Source organism: Hemicordylus capensis, chromosome 2 (assembly GCF_027244095.1).
Source record: "Hemicordylus capensis ecotype Gifberg chromosome 2, rHemCap1.1.pri, whole genome shotgun sequence".
NCBI classification, from domain to species: domain Eukaryota; kingdom Metazoa; phylum Chordata; class Lepidosauria; order Squamata; family Cordylidae; genus Hemicordylus; species Hemicordylus capensis.
The window spans coordinates 218099620-218117989 of NC_069658.1; the positions used below are offsets into that span (position 1 = coordinate 218099620).

Consider the following 18370-nt stretch of genomic DNA (forward strand, 5'->3'; position numbering starts at 1 on the left):
GAGGGATCTTGGGGTCGTGGTGGACAGCTCGTTGAAAGTGTCCACTCAATGTGTGGCAGCTGTGAAAAAGGCCAATTCCATGCTAGGGATCATTAGGAAGGGGATTGAAAATAAAACTGCTAATATTATAATGCCCTTATACAAAACTATGGTGTGGCCACACCTGGAGTACTGCGTACAATTCTGGTCACCATATCTAAAAAAGAACATTGTAGAACTGGAAAAGGTGCAGAAGAGGGCAACAAAGATGATCAAAGGCCTAGAGTAGGAATGTGCACGAATGGTCTTCGGCACCGGCGCGGGTAGTACTTTATGGGCCGGGGAGGGTGTACTCTCCCCCCCCCCCGCCGCGTTTCCCCCGCCGGCGCTCTGTAAATTTCAAGCCCCTCGGGGCGGCAGCGTTCCTCCCTGCCGCCCCATTTCCTCTGTCTGCCACGTGCGTGCGCACGACGGACGCACGCGCGCTCACAACTTCCGGCCACTTCCGGCCGACGGGGGGAACGGGGCAGCAGGGAGGAAGAAAGGGAGGTTGGGACAGAACTAGAGAGATTCAGTCAAGAAGGGGAGATTGAGATGGAACAAGAAGTGAGACGTTCAAGCAGAGTTAATAAAGAGATTCTATCTAAAAGATTGTATCTGGCAGCCAGAGAGGAGAAAATACCAGAACCTACAGATTGAGATAGAATTAAAGGCATGCCAGACTCAGAAACAGATAAATTGCTCCAATCGGGAAGCATGGGACTGTGAATTCAAGAATGAGACAATGAGAAGGGGAATGTTAGGGTTTTTTTCCTATGCATTGTCTCAGTTCTTTATGTGTGGCATTATTATTATTATTATTATTAATAATTCAATTTCTATACCGCCCTTCCAAAAATGGCTCAGGGCGGTTTACACAGAGAAATAAACAAACAAGATGTCTCCCTGTCCCCAAAGGGCTCACATTCTAAAAAGAAACATAAGATAGACACCAGCAACAGTCACTGGAAGTACTGTGCTGGGGGTGGATAGAACCAGTTACCCTCCCCCTGCTAAATAAGGAGAATCACCACGGTAAAAGGTGCCTCTTTGCCCAGTTAACAGGGGTATAACAGTTAGCAGGGGCATGCTTGTCTATATTTCAATATAGCTATGTACTGGCATGGGGGTGGAGTCACAGTTTATCTGATCTTTTTACTTGCTGTCTTGAATTCAAACTGAGAGGTTCTCCCTCTCTCTGCATAAGAGACTGCTTGTCTGTTTATTGTCTTCTTAGCCAATGTTTTAGTTAGTAATCAATATCAAAGTCTTGTTTCTTGCTGAGAATTACTTCTTGTACAATTAGTTATAGAGGATAAGTAATTTCTCTACAGCATGTGGGAGGCGAGTGCAGGTTCTGATGGCATTTCCTCCACCCTCAATAATATGCTGGGTAGGATGATGCTGCCCAGAACTTCACCTTCCTCCCACACAATCACTTTCTCCTCCTCCCACCTAGATTTTTGCTGATAGACAACTATGGGAGCATGGACAGCACCACACCTGGAGCTTAAAGACATAAAAACAAGCCTATAATGGCTCCTAAAGTGGTTCCTAAACACTTCCTAACATGGCTAAGGGTGGTTTACATTAAAATTAAAAAAGTAATAAAACAATTAAAATAAAAAAAACATTAAAACCAGAGTCAAACCCATTAAAATTAGATCTCATTAAAAGCCAGGCTAAACAGATGGGTCTTTAAGGCTCTCCTGAAGGCCTCCAAAGAAGATAATCCTCTTATATCCACAGGGAGCATGTTCCACAAACGAGGGGCAACAATTGAAAAGGCCTGATCCCAGGTCACCACCAGATGAACTGGTGGCACCCAAAGATGGACACCCCCTGATGACACCAAACTATTTAGGATAGTGAAATCCAAAAGAGATTGTGAGGAGCTTCAAAAGGATCTCACCAAACCGGGAGAGTGAGTCCTGAGGGTCTCCATATATACATTTTTTAATCTACGAAAGAGCACATTTAAAGATCTATGCTCAGGCAATATGTACTGCAAAGAAGTGTTTCTTTTCTGCCCATATTGCCTCTGCGAGTTCACGCCCAGCGGAGTTGTTCAGGGTTGTTAAGGAACTAGTATCGCCCCCCCCCACACACACACACACTTGAACCAGAATTTGGAGTCTTCATCAGTTACCCGCTGTGACCTGTTTAAAGAATTTTTCGCAGATAAAATCTCTCAGATTCAGACCGATCTAGATGGCGACTCCACAGTTAATTTGATGTCTGAACTGGAGGTGTCCAGCAACTCCTCTTATGCGATTCGACTGGATTGGTTTCAGTTTGTGACTCCTGAGGATGTGGACAAGCTGCTTGGGGCGGTGAGGCCTACCACTTGTTCTCTTGACCCTTGTCCAACATGGCTTGTTCTATCTAGCAGGGAGGCTGTTGTAGACAGCCTGGTGGAAATCATAAATGCTTCTCTGAGGGAGGGCAGGATTCCTCCTTGTCTTAAGGAGGCAATCATTAGACCTCTTCTAAAGAAGCCTGCATTAGATCCCTCAGAGTTGAGCAATTATAGGCCTGTTTCCAACCTCCCATGGCTGGGCAAGGTAACTGAGAGGGTGGTGGCCTCTCAGCTCCAGGCGGTCTTGGAGGAAACAGATTATCTAGACCCATTTTAAACTGGTTTTTGGGTAGGCTATGGGGTGGAGACTGCCTTGGTCGGCCTGATGGATGATCTTCAATTGGGAATTTGATTGAGGAAGTGTGACTCTGTTGGTCCTTTTGGATCTCTCAGCGGCTTTTGATACTATTGACCATAGTATCCTTCTGGAACGTCTGAGAGTGTTGGGGGTGGGAGGCACTGTTTTACAGTGGTTTCACTCCTATCTCTCAGACAGATTCCTGATGGTGTCAAATGGAGACTGTTGTTCTTCAAGAACTGAGGTTAAGTATGGTGTCCCTCAAGTCTCCGTACTTTCTCCAATGCTTTTTAACATCTACATGAAACTGCTGGGAGAAATCATCAGGGGATTTGGAGCTGGGTGTTACCAGTATGCTGATGACACCCAGATCTATTTCTCCATGTCAACTTCTTCAGGAGCTGGCTTATCCTCTCTAAATGCCTGCCTGGAAGCAGTAATTGGCTGGATGAGGGAGAATAAACTGAAGCTGAATCCAGATAAGACGGAGGTACTTATTGTGCGGGGTCAGAACTCCAAAGACTATTTTGATCTACCTATTCTGGATGGGGTCACGGTTCCCCAAAAAGAATAGGTTCACAGTCTGGGAGTACTTCTGGATCCACACCTCTCCTTGATTTCTCAGACTGAGGCGGTGGCCAGAGGTGCTTTCTGCCAGCTTTGGCTGATACGCCAGCTGCGCCCGTTTCTTGAAATCAATGACCTCAAAACAGTGGTACATTTATTTGTGACCTCCAGACTTGACTTTAGTAATGCGCTGTACGTGGGGCTGCCTTTGTACATAGTCCAGAAACTTCAGTTGATTCAGAATGTGGCAGCCAGGCTGGTCTCTGGATCATCTCGGAGAGACAACATTACTCCTCTGCTGATGGAGCTTCACTGGCTGCCAATAGGTTTCCTGGCAAAATACAAAGTGCTACTTATAACTTATAAAGCCCTAAACGGCTTAGGCCCTGGGTATTTAAAAGAGCATCTTCTTCACTATGAGCCACACCGCACGTTGAGGTTATTAGAGGAGGTGAGTCTCCAGCTACCACCAACTCGTTTGATGGCTACACAGAGACGGGCCTTCTCGGTTGCTGCCCCGAGATTGTGGAATGTGCTCCCTGCTAAAATACGATCCTCCTCATCTCTGCCAATTTTTAAAAAAACACCTGAAAACCCATCTTTTCACCCAAGCTTTCCCAGCTTTTTAAAATTCTCTGTTTTTAATTTTATGGCTGTTTTTAAATTGTTGCATTGTTTTAACTTTTATATGTGTTTTAATTGTTTTCATGTTAACTGCCCAGAGATGAAAGTTTGGGTGGTATAGAAGATAAATGAATGAATGAATGAATGAATGAATGAATGAATCTATTTATTATATTTTGATACCACCTGATATAGAAATCTCCAGGCAGTTTAAAAGTTAAAACATAGAGATATAAAACAATTAAAATTCATAAAACTGATAAAAACAATCTCAGTCAATAAATACAAATATTAAAATTTACATTTCAGTTAAAAGCCTGGGAAAACAGGTATGTCTTGAGGGTCTTCCAAAAACAAACAGAGAATGAGATGCTCTTAGGTCATCAGAGAGCATATTTCAGAGCCCCGGGGCAGCCACAGAGAAGTCCTGGTTCCGAGTCATCACCAAATGAGCTCACGGCAACCGTTATTGGATATAGCAACTCCTGTTTTGAAGAGCAACTGTCCCCAATCAACACCATCTGAAATCTACCCGAGAAATAGGAGTGGAACCAATGTAAAACAGTGACTCCAATCCCCAAATCCTTCAGGATACCATAGTCAATGGTACTGAAAGCCACTGAGAGATCCAAAAGGACCAACAGAGTCACACTCCCTCTGTCAGCTCCCTGGCAAAGGTCATCTATCAAGCTGACAAAAGCTGTCTCAACCCCATAGCCCTCCATAAAGCCAGTTTGAAATGGGTTGCTTGCTGTCCTCCTCTTTTAGTTTGATGTTTCAGTCTGTTTTGACTACCCTTATTAATGGTTGTATTCTTAGCTTTTATTAACTGTACACTGCTTTGGGTGCTATTGTGGAAAAGTAGTACAGAAATAGACAAATTGTATAGCCTTCCCTTGTGTGGAACTGATTCCCACCCCCACACACCCATTCCCCCCTCTCTCACCTGTTCTTCAGGATCCAGTACTCAGCTGTTTTCCCATGTCTCTTGACGGTGTCATAGCCAACTGCCAGTACAGCATGGTTCAGCTTTTTGCTGCATTTCTTTGAGTACAGAATTCCTGGAGAGGTTCGGTGCATGAAGCATCAGGGACACAAAAAAGACAACGTTAACCACCATTCAAGCAGGTGCACATAATAGTTAGTCCAAAATGCTCTCCAGAAGAAGTAGCTCATGTCCTATGCTGCACCCCTTCCCTTCCAGTACCAAGGAAAACCAAAATTTCTCAGCAAGATACATCAGACTCCCTGCACAAAATCAGCAAGTGGCCTGGACATGCAGTTTGCACTTCCACCACTTGAGGGCTGCAACTTGTCTTGGTTTACCTTACCATCGTCATTCACTCAAGAGCTGCATCCTTGATCTCATAGCATCATAATATGTGAGTAGGAAGGGACCTTGGAGAGCTTCTAGTCCAGCTTCTGGCTCAGGGATCTGCTACAGCATCCGTGACAGAGGCTGTCCAGCCTCTGAAAATCTCCACAGAAGGAGCGCCTACAACCCTTAGACCGGAACATCATTTAAGGGCACACAATAGAGCCACCTTGCTGGAGCTAAGCAGGTCTCGGGTGGTCAGTGCCTGGATGGGAGACCCGTATATACCACCTTTTGGGGCGGGGCCATAGCTCAGTGGTAGAGCATCTACTTTTCAGTCCCTGGCATCTTCTGGAAGGGCTTGGGAAGACTCCTGCCTCAAACCTTGGAAAAGCTACTGCCAGTCACTCTAGACCAGGGATTTTCAATGTTGGGTCCCCAGATATTATTGGACTTCAACTCCCATAATCCCCAGCCCCAGAGGGCTTTGATTGGGGATTATGGGAGTTGAAGTCCAATAACATCTGGGGACCCAACGTTGAGACTCCCTTCTCTAGACAATACTGAGCTAGATGGACCAAGGTTCTGACTCCGTATAAAGCAGCCTCCAACGTCCTCAACTACACAAGGCAAATAGTTCCACTGTACAATAGCCCTTATGACTCGGAAATTCTTTCTAATGTTTAGCCTGAACCTCCTCCCTTGTAGTTCCAACCCACTGCTTCTAGTCCTGCCCTCTGCAGCAAGAGAGAACAAGTCGGATCCCTCTTTTATGAGACAGCCCATCAGATATTTGAAGAGGGCTATCCTATCCCCCTTAGTCTTCTTCTCCAGGCTGAACATACACAGCAACTTCTGTTGGAGTTCCAGTGCATCAACCTTTTGCACCAACTATCCTAATTAGGGATGTGTGAAACATTTCGGATACAAAACGTTTTGTACTTGAAACAGGCCATTGCGGGTGTTTTGTAGACAAAAAAAAACAACACCCATTTTCCAAATCAGAAAGTTTTGTACACAAAACAAAATGTCCCTGTTTCGGCTACAAAACGTTTTATTGTTTTGGACCTCCATTTTGTGGTGATCTCTGAGTCAGTCTCCATTTTGTGTTTGACATCTCTTTGAATTTCCTGCCCTTCCAGCCTTCCGGTGACCTAAAGCATGGGCTGACCTGCTGACGATTCCCTCCTTGTTCCACATTGGCTCTTTTACCTCTTGCCACCTGTTACTGACCCCACATTGGCCAGGGGAAGGGTTGAAGAAGGGGCGGGGGGAGTTCAAGGAGGGGTTTTCAATTCATTCAACAAGTTAGTTACTCATTCGGCATTCTGCCTTTCTGCCTCATTGAAGAGAGAGAGAGAGAGAACTAGTTTGCATTGGATAACATGCTTCAAGTTGCCATGATGATGCCATGCCATTGCCTATGCCTGCCTACCTTGTTGCCAGCCTGAGCCCAGACTGCCAGCCTGCTATGGCTACTGCATGCCAGCCTGGGAATGGATTTATCTGCTGCATTGCTTTTTTGTTCCAGAAGAATTTTGTTCACCCCCTTGAGAGATGCCATGCCATTGCCGATGCCTGCCTTGTTGCTGGCCTGTAGATTCTCTGGTAGCATATGAGATTTTCAACGACAAACCATGAATCCACTCTCATATGATTATTATTATTATTAATAATAATAATAATAATAATAATAATAATAATAATAATATGCCCCCAGTGAGGCACTACCTTGGCGTGGTTGTGGGGCTTGTGTGCTCTGAGGAAGGTGAGAGCTATGCCAGAGGTCCAACCATACTGGACAGGTTTCACCAGAGGAGCCAGACAAAGAGTGCCTCTCCCATCAACAATATGGTGAGACGTAACTTTAATAAATCTATACCGGATCGGTCGTCGCCCGGGTCAACAAGGACCACGCCAGATGCTATAGTCCCTGGTCATCTGCTGGCAAGTGGGCAACAGGACTCAGGATCTTTAGTTGAGCGACCAGGGCTGGAGACTGCAAGGTTGCTGGAAGAATGTCGCTTAACTGGGAAAAAAATACAAAAAATGCCAAGAAGGAAATAATGATCTGCTATTACAAGTCTAGTCCAACTAGAAGAGGTTAAATAAAAAGAATGTACCAAATTTGGAAAGAGAAGCATCCAGATACAGAAATAACAGAACAAAGGCTAGCAGACCAGAGAAGATTCATAATAAGAAATAAAGTATTCACAGGAGTTGAGCTGGAAGAACTGCAAAGAGCAACACAGGCTCAAGATATGGAAGAAGAATTACCACCAACTGAAGAAGTTGCTCAGGCACAGGTGGAGGAGGTGTTGGAAATCCAGCTGCTTATTGACAAAATATTTTAGAAAATTGTAAGAGAAGAAAAACAAATCTAAGTGTTGCATGGATTGACTACAAGAAAGCCTTCGATTCATTGCCTCACACATGGATACTAAAATGTTTAGAAACAACTGGTGTCAGCAAAAACATTCAGATATTTATTAAAAAGCAATGAGCATGTGGAGTACACAGTTAACAATCAATGGCGAGACACTTGGACAGGTTAGCATTAGAAGAGGCATTTCCCAAGGGGACTCACTATCCCCTCTATTGTTTGTAATCGCCATGACCCCACTTTCACAAATACTAAACAAAACAGGCCTCGGATACCAAACATCTAAAACATCAAATAAAATAAACCATCTGCTGTACATGGACAATCTGAAGTTGTATGGAAAGTCCCAATCAGAAATGGAATCAATGCTAAACACTGTCCATATATTCAGTAGCGATATAGCAATGGAGTTTGGACTAGACAAGTGTGCTGCATTAATAATGAACAGAGGAAAAATAAGAAAAACAGAAGGAATAGAACTGCCCAATGGCAGCAAGATCAAGAACCTGGAAGAGAAAGAACATTACAAATACTTGAGCATTCTCCAGGCTGATAACATTGCACACACTGAAGTTAAAAGAAAAATTGGAAGTAAATACATCAGGAGAGTTAGAAAAATCCTCAAGTCCAAACTCAATGGCAGGAACACCATACAAGCCATAAACACCTGGGCTATACCTGTTATCAGATACAGTGCAGGAATAATAGACTGGACCCAGGCAGAGCTAGAGACGCTAGATCGTAAGACCAGGAAAATCATGACTATCAACCATGCTCTGCACCCCCGCAGTGATGTAGATAGGCTATACCTCCCTCACAGCTCCGGTGGAAAAGCAATGCTGCAAGTCCATAGAACAGTAGAGGAGGAGAAAAGAGGCCTTGAAGAATATATAGTGAAGAAGATGCACTTCAAATGGTCAAGAACGAGAAACTATTCAACACCAATGAAAGAAAGCAGGCCTACAAGAAAGAACAAGTCAAGAACCAAGCAGAAAAATGGAAAAATAAGCCCCTGCATGGTCAATATTTGCACAATATAAGTCAAAAATCAGACATCACTAAGACCTAGCAATGGCTTAAGAATGGCAACTTGAAGAAAGATACAGAGGGTTTAATACTGGCTGAGCAAGAACAGGCACTAAGAACAAATGCAATAAGAGCCAAAGTCAAAAAATCCACAACAAACAGCACGTGCTACCTTTGTAAAGAAGCAGATGAAACAGTGGACCACCTAATCAGCTGTTGTAAAAAGATCACACAGACTGACTACAAACAAAGGCATGACAAGGTAGCAGGGATGATACACTGGATCATCTGCAAAAAATATAAGCTACCTGTAGCCAAAAATTGGTGGGACCATAAAATTGAAAAAGTTGGAGAAAATGAAGATGTAAAAATATTATGGGCGCCGCCGAGGCCTGGCAGCGACGGAGCCGGGCGGGAGGGTGAATATGGGCCCCTTCCCTTCCTAGCGCCCATTATTCAACGGGCTAAAATTAACTTGTAATAAAATAAAATATGTAGCCCCCAGATTTACAGTTAGGGGAAAGGGTGAAATTGAAAAAGTTGAAGAAAATGAAGATGTAAAAATATTATGGAACTTCCGACTACAAACAGACAAACATCTGCCATACAATACACCAGATATAACTGTAGTCGAGACGAAAGAGAAACAAGTCAAAATAATCGACATAGCAATACCAGGGGATAGCAGAATAGAAGAAAAATAAATAGAAAATATCACAAAATACAAAGATCTACAAATTGAAATTGGAAGGCTGTGGCAGAAAAAGACCAAAATCATCCCAGTGGTAATTGGCGCCCTGGGTGCAGTTCCAAAAGACCTTGAAGAGCACCTCAACACCATCGGGGCCACAGAAATCACCATCAGCCAATTACAAAAAGCAGCTTTACTGGGAACAGCCTATATTCTGCGACGATATCTATAACAGCAACAACATTGACAATAAAATTCAGCCATCCCAGGTCTTTGGGAAGGACTCGATGTCTGGATAAAACAAACCAGTCAATAACTACTGTCTGACTGTGTAAACAAGAAATAATAATATGCTACCAGAGAATCTACACTGAAAACATCTCAGAAACAACAGAACCCTGTACCCCATGGGTTAGCAACCCATGGGGGTAGTTGGCACCCTATGTGCTCTACACCACCACTCACTCTGGGCCACCCCAGTGCCCTACAAGTGCAGTTATGGGGCTGCTCAAACCTCCATTATTCCCTATGGGGAAGAGCCTTAAAGATGCATAAACTCCATTAAATCTTTAAAAATCAGCCCTCTACTCAATTCCTTTGAAATAATTCTGGCAGCTTCCTAGCCCCCACTGGACACTACCACCCACCCTACTCTGCTATGGGCCACACCCCCCATGTGAAGCTATACTTTTACATAAGAACATAAGAACAACCCTGATGGATCAGGCCCAAGGCCCATCTAGTCCAGCATCCATTTCCTCACTGTGGCCCACCAGATGCCGCTGGAGGTTTGTTGCTGAAATCTCCATTACCAAAAATCAGCCCTTTGCCCAATTCCTCTGAAATGTGGGTGGTAGCTTCCACCCATTGGGTGCTACCACCCCCAGTTTTGCCCCGGGGCCATTTTCTAAAATCCAAAATGTTTCAGATTTGGATTTTGCAATTTCAAAGAAAGAACAAAATTGTGGTGTTTTGGATTGGCTGATTTGGAACAAAGAACAAAATGGGAGTGTTTTGGATTCGGGCCAAAAACAATACAGGGAAAAAAATGCACAACCTTAATCCTAATAACCATTAGGGACATTGAGAGTAGAGATAGTGAGTAAGGGTCTCCCTGCTGTTCTACTTGTCTCTACTCTGATTGAGTGAGTGAGTGAGTGAGTGTCGTCAAGTCAGTTTTCGACTCTTAGCAACCACACAGATAGATTCTCTCCAGGATGATCTGTCTTCAACTTGGCCTTTAAGCTCTCAGTGGTCCATTCATTGCTGTGTATGTATGATAGTTTGAGCCTGGTCATTTGTGCCTCGAATGAAAATTCTGGATTGATCTGTTCTATGCTCCATTTGTTTGTTTTCCTGACTGTCCATGGTATCCTCAAAAGTCTTCTCCAGCACCAAAGTTCAAAAGCATCAATACTTTTTCTATTTTGCTTCTTCAAAGTCCAGCTTTCGGATCCATAGAGAAATCCATAGAGTAGAGGGGTCTACTCTATGACCCCTGATATGATTCTTCAGGTATTTCCTGTGAGAGTCAGATTCCCTTCCTTTCCTCTTCAAGAGCAGGTGAAAACATTTTTTCCTCTCTCCCTACCTTTTCATTACATAGTTCTTTAGATTAAGGATTAGGTCTTTCCTATCCAAAGCTGTACTTCACCAATAAATACTTAGTATCTAGTTTTACAAGAATCTCCATATGTCTTCTCTAAATATCTGCAACAACTAAACTCTGCATTCTACTCTGTAACTGGAGTGGGTAGCTTCTTTAGTGCTCTGCAAATTAATCGGGGGGGGGGGGGCATTACAACCACCCTCTGCTAAACCTCTTGCAATCTATCAACTTCCATCTTAAAATGCGAGTCTCAGAACACCGTTTTTCATGTAAGATCTGACCCACGCAAAATAGAATGGAACAATGGGGGATTTTCCTAACTCGGAATTCTTACTGATTTCTGTAGCAGTCCCATAACTGCAATCAGTCACATAATTAGTAGGGAGTGAGGTGTCTATCATGTTTCCTTTTAGATTGTGAGCCCTTTGGGGACAGGGAGCCATCTTATTTATTTATTATTTCGTTGAGTAAACCGCCCTAAGCCATTTTTTGGAAGGGTGGTATAGAATCAAATAAATAAATAATAAATAATTCCATATCATCTGTTATATATTTTGAAGAATGTGTTTGTTCATGCAAAATCAAATCATACTTCCTAAAGACATACAAATACAAAATTTTGCATGGATGATCCTGCCACTTAAATTGGATGAATGCACTACTTTTTATCCTGGAATATGCTCACCTAAAAGGTTTATATGATTTCTAAAAAACAATTTGAAAAAATTCTGAATATAACCACCATATTTGAACTGGTTTTGTTTTCAACAGATTTTTAACACACAATTATCAGCTCAACAATTCCAAACCAACATCGTGTTCAATAGAAGTAGAAGATTTTCCTCAGATTCAAATTTACTATGATTCAGATTTACCATATATAGTAATTATTCAATAAAATGAATAATGATTGAAGTTGAAATCCTACAAATTTCGAACTGTTCCTTTACTTCCTTTTTGCAAGGACATTAATAATCAATTCAATGACATATGCAGCTGACCCTCAAATAGTGGTTTCACCCATTCATGGGCCTCCTCCCTGTATAACAATTTACGTATTGTGCAGGGTACTTTCGATTATCTACCACCCCCACCACCCCCAATTGGCATACAGTTTCCCCAATTCTCAGCTTATGCACGGGGAGATTTAAAGCAGCGGTGTAAGAGGCACAGGCTGCCCCATCCACTCTCGCCTTTGTGCCTCTTCTTTAAACCTCCCCCTGCATCTGCTGAGAAGCGGGCAGAGTGCCTATTTAAACTTCACACCTCTCAGATGATGCATGGGAGGTCTAAAGTTTAAACAGCCACCAACCCGACACAGGCTGCTCCATCCACTCTTACCGTAAGACTTTAGCTAATAGACCTAACCCCGTTTTTTGGATGTTAAGCACTCCAACATTGCAGTTTCCACGAATGTTACCCCTGCAATATCAGTGGGCCTTCTGGATTTCATTCCTTGAACCTTCCTAGCAGTGTAATCTACACAAGATGGCTTTGTCCAGTCAACGACGGGCCTCACCTACTCGTTTTGCACATTTGCATACATGCTTAACTGATTCAGAGGTCCTAAATCCCTGTCATAGAGCTCAAGAAGGGAGCACTCAAAAATAAAAAGCAATCACAAAAACAAAACAAATTCATTATTTAATGTCACCCCCTTTTTTATTACATTAAAAAAAAAGTCAGCCTGCCTGGCACAGTGGTGGGCTCTCTCTGTTTCCAAACAGAGGCTGTAGCCGGTTCCTGCGCTGAGCAGGAGGCTGAGTGGAAAACCTCCAAGCTCCCTTCCCACTCTAAAGTGCTGTGCTTCTAGGTTCAACTTCTGTCTTCATCACTTCATCACAGCATTTGCCCTCCACTTCCCCTCATGGTTGCCCTTGCTTTTAATATTGCCCAGGGATCACCTTCATGGTGGCAAGAACAAGGCTTCCCTTGCCAAAGGGCATCTTACCTGACTCGTAGTGCCTCAAGCACGCTGCATTCACCGAAACGGAAATGGGGCCAACTGTGCCCACAAGGTTTTCCAGGTGTCTCTCATTCCCATTTAAGTAGTAGTCTTTGAAGCCACTGCATGTGGCTTCTGGCTTCCTACGGTTGTAACGACATGGTCCCTGCTGTAGAGAAATCACGAGAAAGGTTTGTTCTGGATCTGCAAAGTGGAGGAAATGTTTCCTGTCCCAAATGGACCACTCAGGTGAGAGGGGTCATTCTCAAGAGTTGCCCCCCCTGAACCCCAGGAATAGCCTGGCAGGGAGCAGCAGGGGCAAGGGAGGTCACCTCCTGAGGGAATGAGAGAAGAAACTGGTTCCAGGCAGGCAGGGGGCTGCAAGGTGAAGCAGCCTGGCAGCTCAGCCTCAGGAGCAGGAGGCCCCGTTGGGGTGGGAAAGGAACATGGTGGGCTGGGCTGGGCTGGCGCTCTTACAGGAAGCCATGAAGTGCCCAGAAGGGGTTGCTGACCTCAGTGAGGCCTGCCGCCAGCTATTTTAAGACAGAGCAGACACTACCGAGGAGAAGGCGGTGGCTAAGCTGAGGCACAACCGAAAAGAGCATGTCCTCTCAAAGTGACCAGGAGAGGAGGTCAGTCTGAGGCAAAAGGTCCCACCAGCCAGCATGGTGGGTGGGACTAGGAGCATGGGACTAGGACCGGGAAGACCCAGTTCAAATCCCAGTTCAGCCATGAAACTCACTGGGTGAGGCTGGTCCAATCACTGATCTCTCAGCCTCACAGGTAGGTTAAGGGGTGGAGAGCTGGTCTTGTGGTAGCATGCATGAATTGTCCCCTTTGCTAAGCAAGGTCTGCCCTGGTTAGCATTTGAATGGGAGACTATATGTGAGCACTATGAGATATTCCCCTCAGGGGATCAGGCCGCTCTGGGAAGAGCATCTGCATGCGTGCATTTAGAAGGCTCCAAGTTCCCTCCCTGGCATCTCCAGATAGGGCTGAGAGAGACTCCTGCTGCAACCTTGGAGAAGCCGCAGCCAGTCTGTGTAGACAATACTGAGCTAGATGGATCAACTGTCTGACTCGGTAGAAGGCAGCTTCCTAGGTTCCTATGGCCCACCTTGAAGCTAGCCCCATGGTACACAGAAGATCTATTGGATCTGAATCAGCAGGGGAGATGACTGGAGCACATGTGGAGGAGGACTCCGCTTGAAGAGGATGAGACACAACATGGAGCCCATTTGGGCAGCAAAGAAGATTTTTTTTTCAGTACGCATTGTATATGCAAACTAATGTCCAGCAGAGTTCTGCAGGGCTGTGTGAGAGGGCTGACTCTCTCCTCTCTCAACTTGAATTTGAGGGTTTCAGCACTCTGCTGTGATGCTTTTAATGAGATTTTTGCAGAAAAAATATCTCTCATCTGGATCGACTTGGACTTCACTTTAACTGCAGGGTCAATTGCTTTGTTAGGCACCCCAAGCAATCGTGAACTGGAGGGGTGGGGTATAAATATTTTATATAAATAAATTTCAGTGGTGTCCAGTCATTCCTCTTGTATGGTTAGAATGGATCAGATTCAATTGTGACTCCTGAGTATGTAGCCAAGTGCCTTGGAACTGTGTGGCCTACTTATTACTACTTGTTCTCTGGATCCTTGCCCAACATGGCTTATATATTCTCAAAGGGGAGCTTTAGAAATGATATATTTGGCATCATAAATGCCTCACTGAGGGAGGGCAGGATGCTTCTATGTTTGAAGGAGGAAATTGTGAGACCTTTACTTAAGAAGCTGACCCTAGATTTCTCAGTGATGGATAATTATGCTCCAGTCTCTAATCTCTTTTGGTTGGGCAAGGTGATCCGTTCCTGGTAGTTTTAGTTTTGGATTATCTAGATCATTTCAAACTGGTTTTTAGACAGGCTATGGGTTGAAACAGCCTCTGCCAAACTGATCAATGATTTTTATCAAGGCATTTGTAGAGTGAGCATGACTCGATTCTCCTTCACTATGTAGGGCTGCCTTTGTATATAGTCCAAAAATTACAATTAATTATTAATTTAAATAAATTTGAAAATTAGTTCAAAATACAGGAGCCAGATTGGTCAGCGGTATCCTGGAGAGACCACATTATGCCTGTTTTAAGAGAGTTGCATTGGCTGCCAATATTTTTCTGGGCAGAATACAAAGTGCTGATGTGCTTCAAGTGCTTAAATGTCACCTTTAAAACCTTAAGCCAGTCCTCTTCACTATTTTTCATGCAGCAACCACTTTGGCCAAAAACCTTTGATGTGAGAACTTTTTCCCACTGTGCTGATTTCTGCACCATTCTGCACTGTTATCAGTGCTGAGAGGGCCCTTTAAGACAGTGTTTCTCAAACTTTTCGGAGTCAGGGACTGGTAAATTCTTCATGCACAGTTTCAAGGACTGGTACATTCTTCGTGCACAGTTAGTAGAGGGGTTTCAAGTTTAAGTTTGTTTGTTTATTTAACATCAAGGATTCCCTTTTACAAGTATACCTGAACTGACCCACAAAACCGTTTGGTCCAGTTCAGTGCTCAAACCTAACCAGAACTGGTTCAGCTAGAAACAGATCAGGCCAGGTCGGTATGAATCCGGAACGGATTTGAACTGAACTGGCCAAACTGGCTTCATGCACATCCCTAAAGGTTGGACTCACAGCCACAAACCTCCTCCCTAGGGGACCTATTAGGATGGTCCACCCGAAAAGTAGGGATGTGCACAAAACTGGTTTGCCCAGTTCAGTTCGAATATGAACTGGGTTCAAACCAGAAGAGTGAGGTTCGGTTTTGGTTTTGCTCGCAACCCCCCCCCCCGGTTCGGTTTGAATTCGAACCGGTTCGAACCTCCAGAAGTGGGTGGTGTGGTAGCTGGCACCCATGAGTACCTACCACCCTATGAGATTTTCAGTGACAAACCATGAATCCATTCTCATTTGCTACCAAAGAATCTACACTCAGAACACCTCAGAAACAACAAAAACCAGTACCCCATGGGTTAGCAACCCATGGGGGTGGTTGTCACCCTCTATGCACTACACCACCACTCGCTCTGGGCCACCCCAGCAGCCCCCAAGTGCATTTATGGGGCAGTGCTGACACCTCCATGCTTCTTTATGGAGAAAAACCTTAAAGACACGTAAACTTCAAAAATCACTTAAAAATCAGCCCTTTGACCAATTCCTTTCAAATAATTCTGATAGCTTCCTTGCCCCCTTTGGTAACTACCACCCACCACACTCCACTCTAGGACACCCCTTTCCCCTCGACATGAAGCTATACATTTGCTGCAATCCTCATTATTCCCAATGAGGAATTCAAAAATACTTTAAAAATTCACCAATAATCATAGGAGTGTCCAATTGCCTTGGGGTTTTGTGGGTGGTAGGCACCCCTGGGTGCCCACCACCGACCCCACTTTTGTGCTCCTAGGTGCTCCACAATAGGGGATAATGGGCTGGTGAGGGGCCATTATACCCTATGAGAAAAAATAATTAAAAATATTTCAAATATTCATACAAAATCATAGGGTTGTTCAATTGCTTCAGGGTTTGGGTGCTTGTTGGCACCCATGGGTGCTCCACAATAGAGAACAATGCGCTGGTTTGAATCCCATTATACCCTAGGATAAAAAATAAAAATTAATTTCAAAAATTCATTAAAAATCGTACAAGTGTCCGATTGCTTTGGGGTTTGGGTGGTAGGTACCCATGGGTGCCAACTACCACACCACCCACTTTTGGAGATTTGAACTGGTTCAAATCGAACCCCCCCCCAGTTTGGTTCGAATTTGAACCTGCAGCTCTAACCTGACGGCTGGTTCGATTCGAATTCGAACCATCGAACGGAACCGGTTCGAATTCAAACTGGTTTGAATTCGAACCGGTTCACACATCCCTACCGAAAAGTCTATTGGATCCAACAGGATTCCCAGAAGCCTTTAAGGTTGGTTCTGCCAGGGATTCTGTCAATGCCCTTGTTCAGACTTGGAATAATGTCTATTTTCCAAGCGGAGGCCACTTTGGCCAAAAATCTGTGATGTGAGAACTATTTCCCACTGTGCTGACTTCTGCACCATTCCGCACTTTTATCGGTGCTGGGAGGGCCCTTTAAGAGAACGCTACACTTCCCAGCACTCTTTTGCATACCTTCCAAGATGGTGCTCAATAGGGCTCTGTTTCCCTTAAAGAAGCCCCCCACCCCAGTGCTGGGTAAAGCACAGCACCGTGTGGTGAGAATGGCCATCGTCGCATAATCCCCAGGGAATTGCACAGAATATCTTTTATGGTTGGTTCTGCCATGGATTCTGTCAATGTCCTCATTCAGACTTGGAATAATGAACTTACTAGGGCAGTAGATATGATTGCCCCTAAGTGCCCTCTCCGACCTATTTCTAAATTAACCACTTGGTATATGGAAGAACTACGGGGGCTGAAGCAGCAAGGTAGAAGGCTAAAGCACAAGTGGAGAAAGACTCTACTCGAATCTGACATATTACAGCACAGAGTGCATTTGAAGATCTATGCTCTGGCAATGCATGCAGCAAAGAGGCAGTTCTTTTCTGGTCGCACTGCTCAAGCAAACTCACGTCCAGCAGAGTTGTCTAGGGTTGTGAGAGGGCTAGTATATGCTCCTCCTCCTCCCTTGAACGAGAATTTGGATCCATCAGTTACCTGTTGTGCTGTTTTTAAAGATTTTTTTGCAGATACAATATCTCATTTGAGCTCAACAAGATTCTACAGTTACTGCAGAGACTACTGTGGAGGTTTCCAGCAGCTCCTCTTGTATTGTTAGATTGGATCAATTTCAGTTTTGACTCCCGGGGATGTGGAGAAGCTGCTTGGGACACTTCACCTTACCACCTGTCCTTTTAATTAGGGATGTGCTTTTCATTTCGGATACAAAACGTTTTGTGCACAAAATAGGCCGTTTCGGCTGTTTTGTAGCCAAAACAAAACACCCAATGCTCAAAACAGAAAATTTTGTAGCCATAACAAAATGTCCCTGTTTTGGAAGTGGGCTCCGTGACAGAGCCGCAGTCGTGTGGGCAGCCGATCCGGCTGCCCAGGACTGCCGTTTGATCGTCTGTGGGGAGAGCGGGCTAAGCCACACTCTCCCCACAGAACCTCCTCTGGCGCTTCACACCGATTGGGTGAAGCGCCTCAATGAAAAGGTAGGGGAGAGAGAGATGTTTCCATCTTCTCTCTAGGAGGAAAGGAAGAGGACTGACTTACTACAGGAAGTATCTGAGGAGTCAAAGCAGGGGTCATAGAGTAGAGGCAAGCAGGGACAGGTAAGGAGACCTTCACTAACTACCTCAACTCCCAATGCCCCCATCTCCAGCAGTGTAGACCATTTTAGTGACCTCCACACATGTACAGAGTAGGGATGTGTGTTTCGTTTCGGATACAAAACGTTTTGTGAACAAAACAGGCCATTTCGGCTGTTTTGTAGCCAAAACAAAAGGTCTTTCTCCTTCAGTCTCCATTTTGAGTTTTGACATCTGCTTGAATTTCCAG

The 18370-nt window shown here is 44.4% G+C and overlaps 1 protein-coding gene across 2 annotated transcripts in view; it reads right to left on the reverse strand.

The window, feature by feature from the left end:
* LOC128347964 (procathepsin L-like) overlaps positions 1-18370 on the reverse strand; it is a 51208-nt gene that overhangs the window by 9457 nt on the left and 23381 nt on the right. For both annotated transcript variants that reach the window (XM_053303352.1, XM_053303353.1), the window contains 2 exons: positions 12842-13004; positions 4813-4927 (listed from right to left, as the gene is read on the reverse strand). In XM_053303352.1, coding sequence (XP_053159327.1) covers positions 4813-4927; positions 12842-13004 — 278 coding nt within the window. The remainder of the gene's footprint in view (positions 1-4812; positions 4928-12841; positions 13005-18370) is intronic.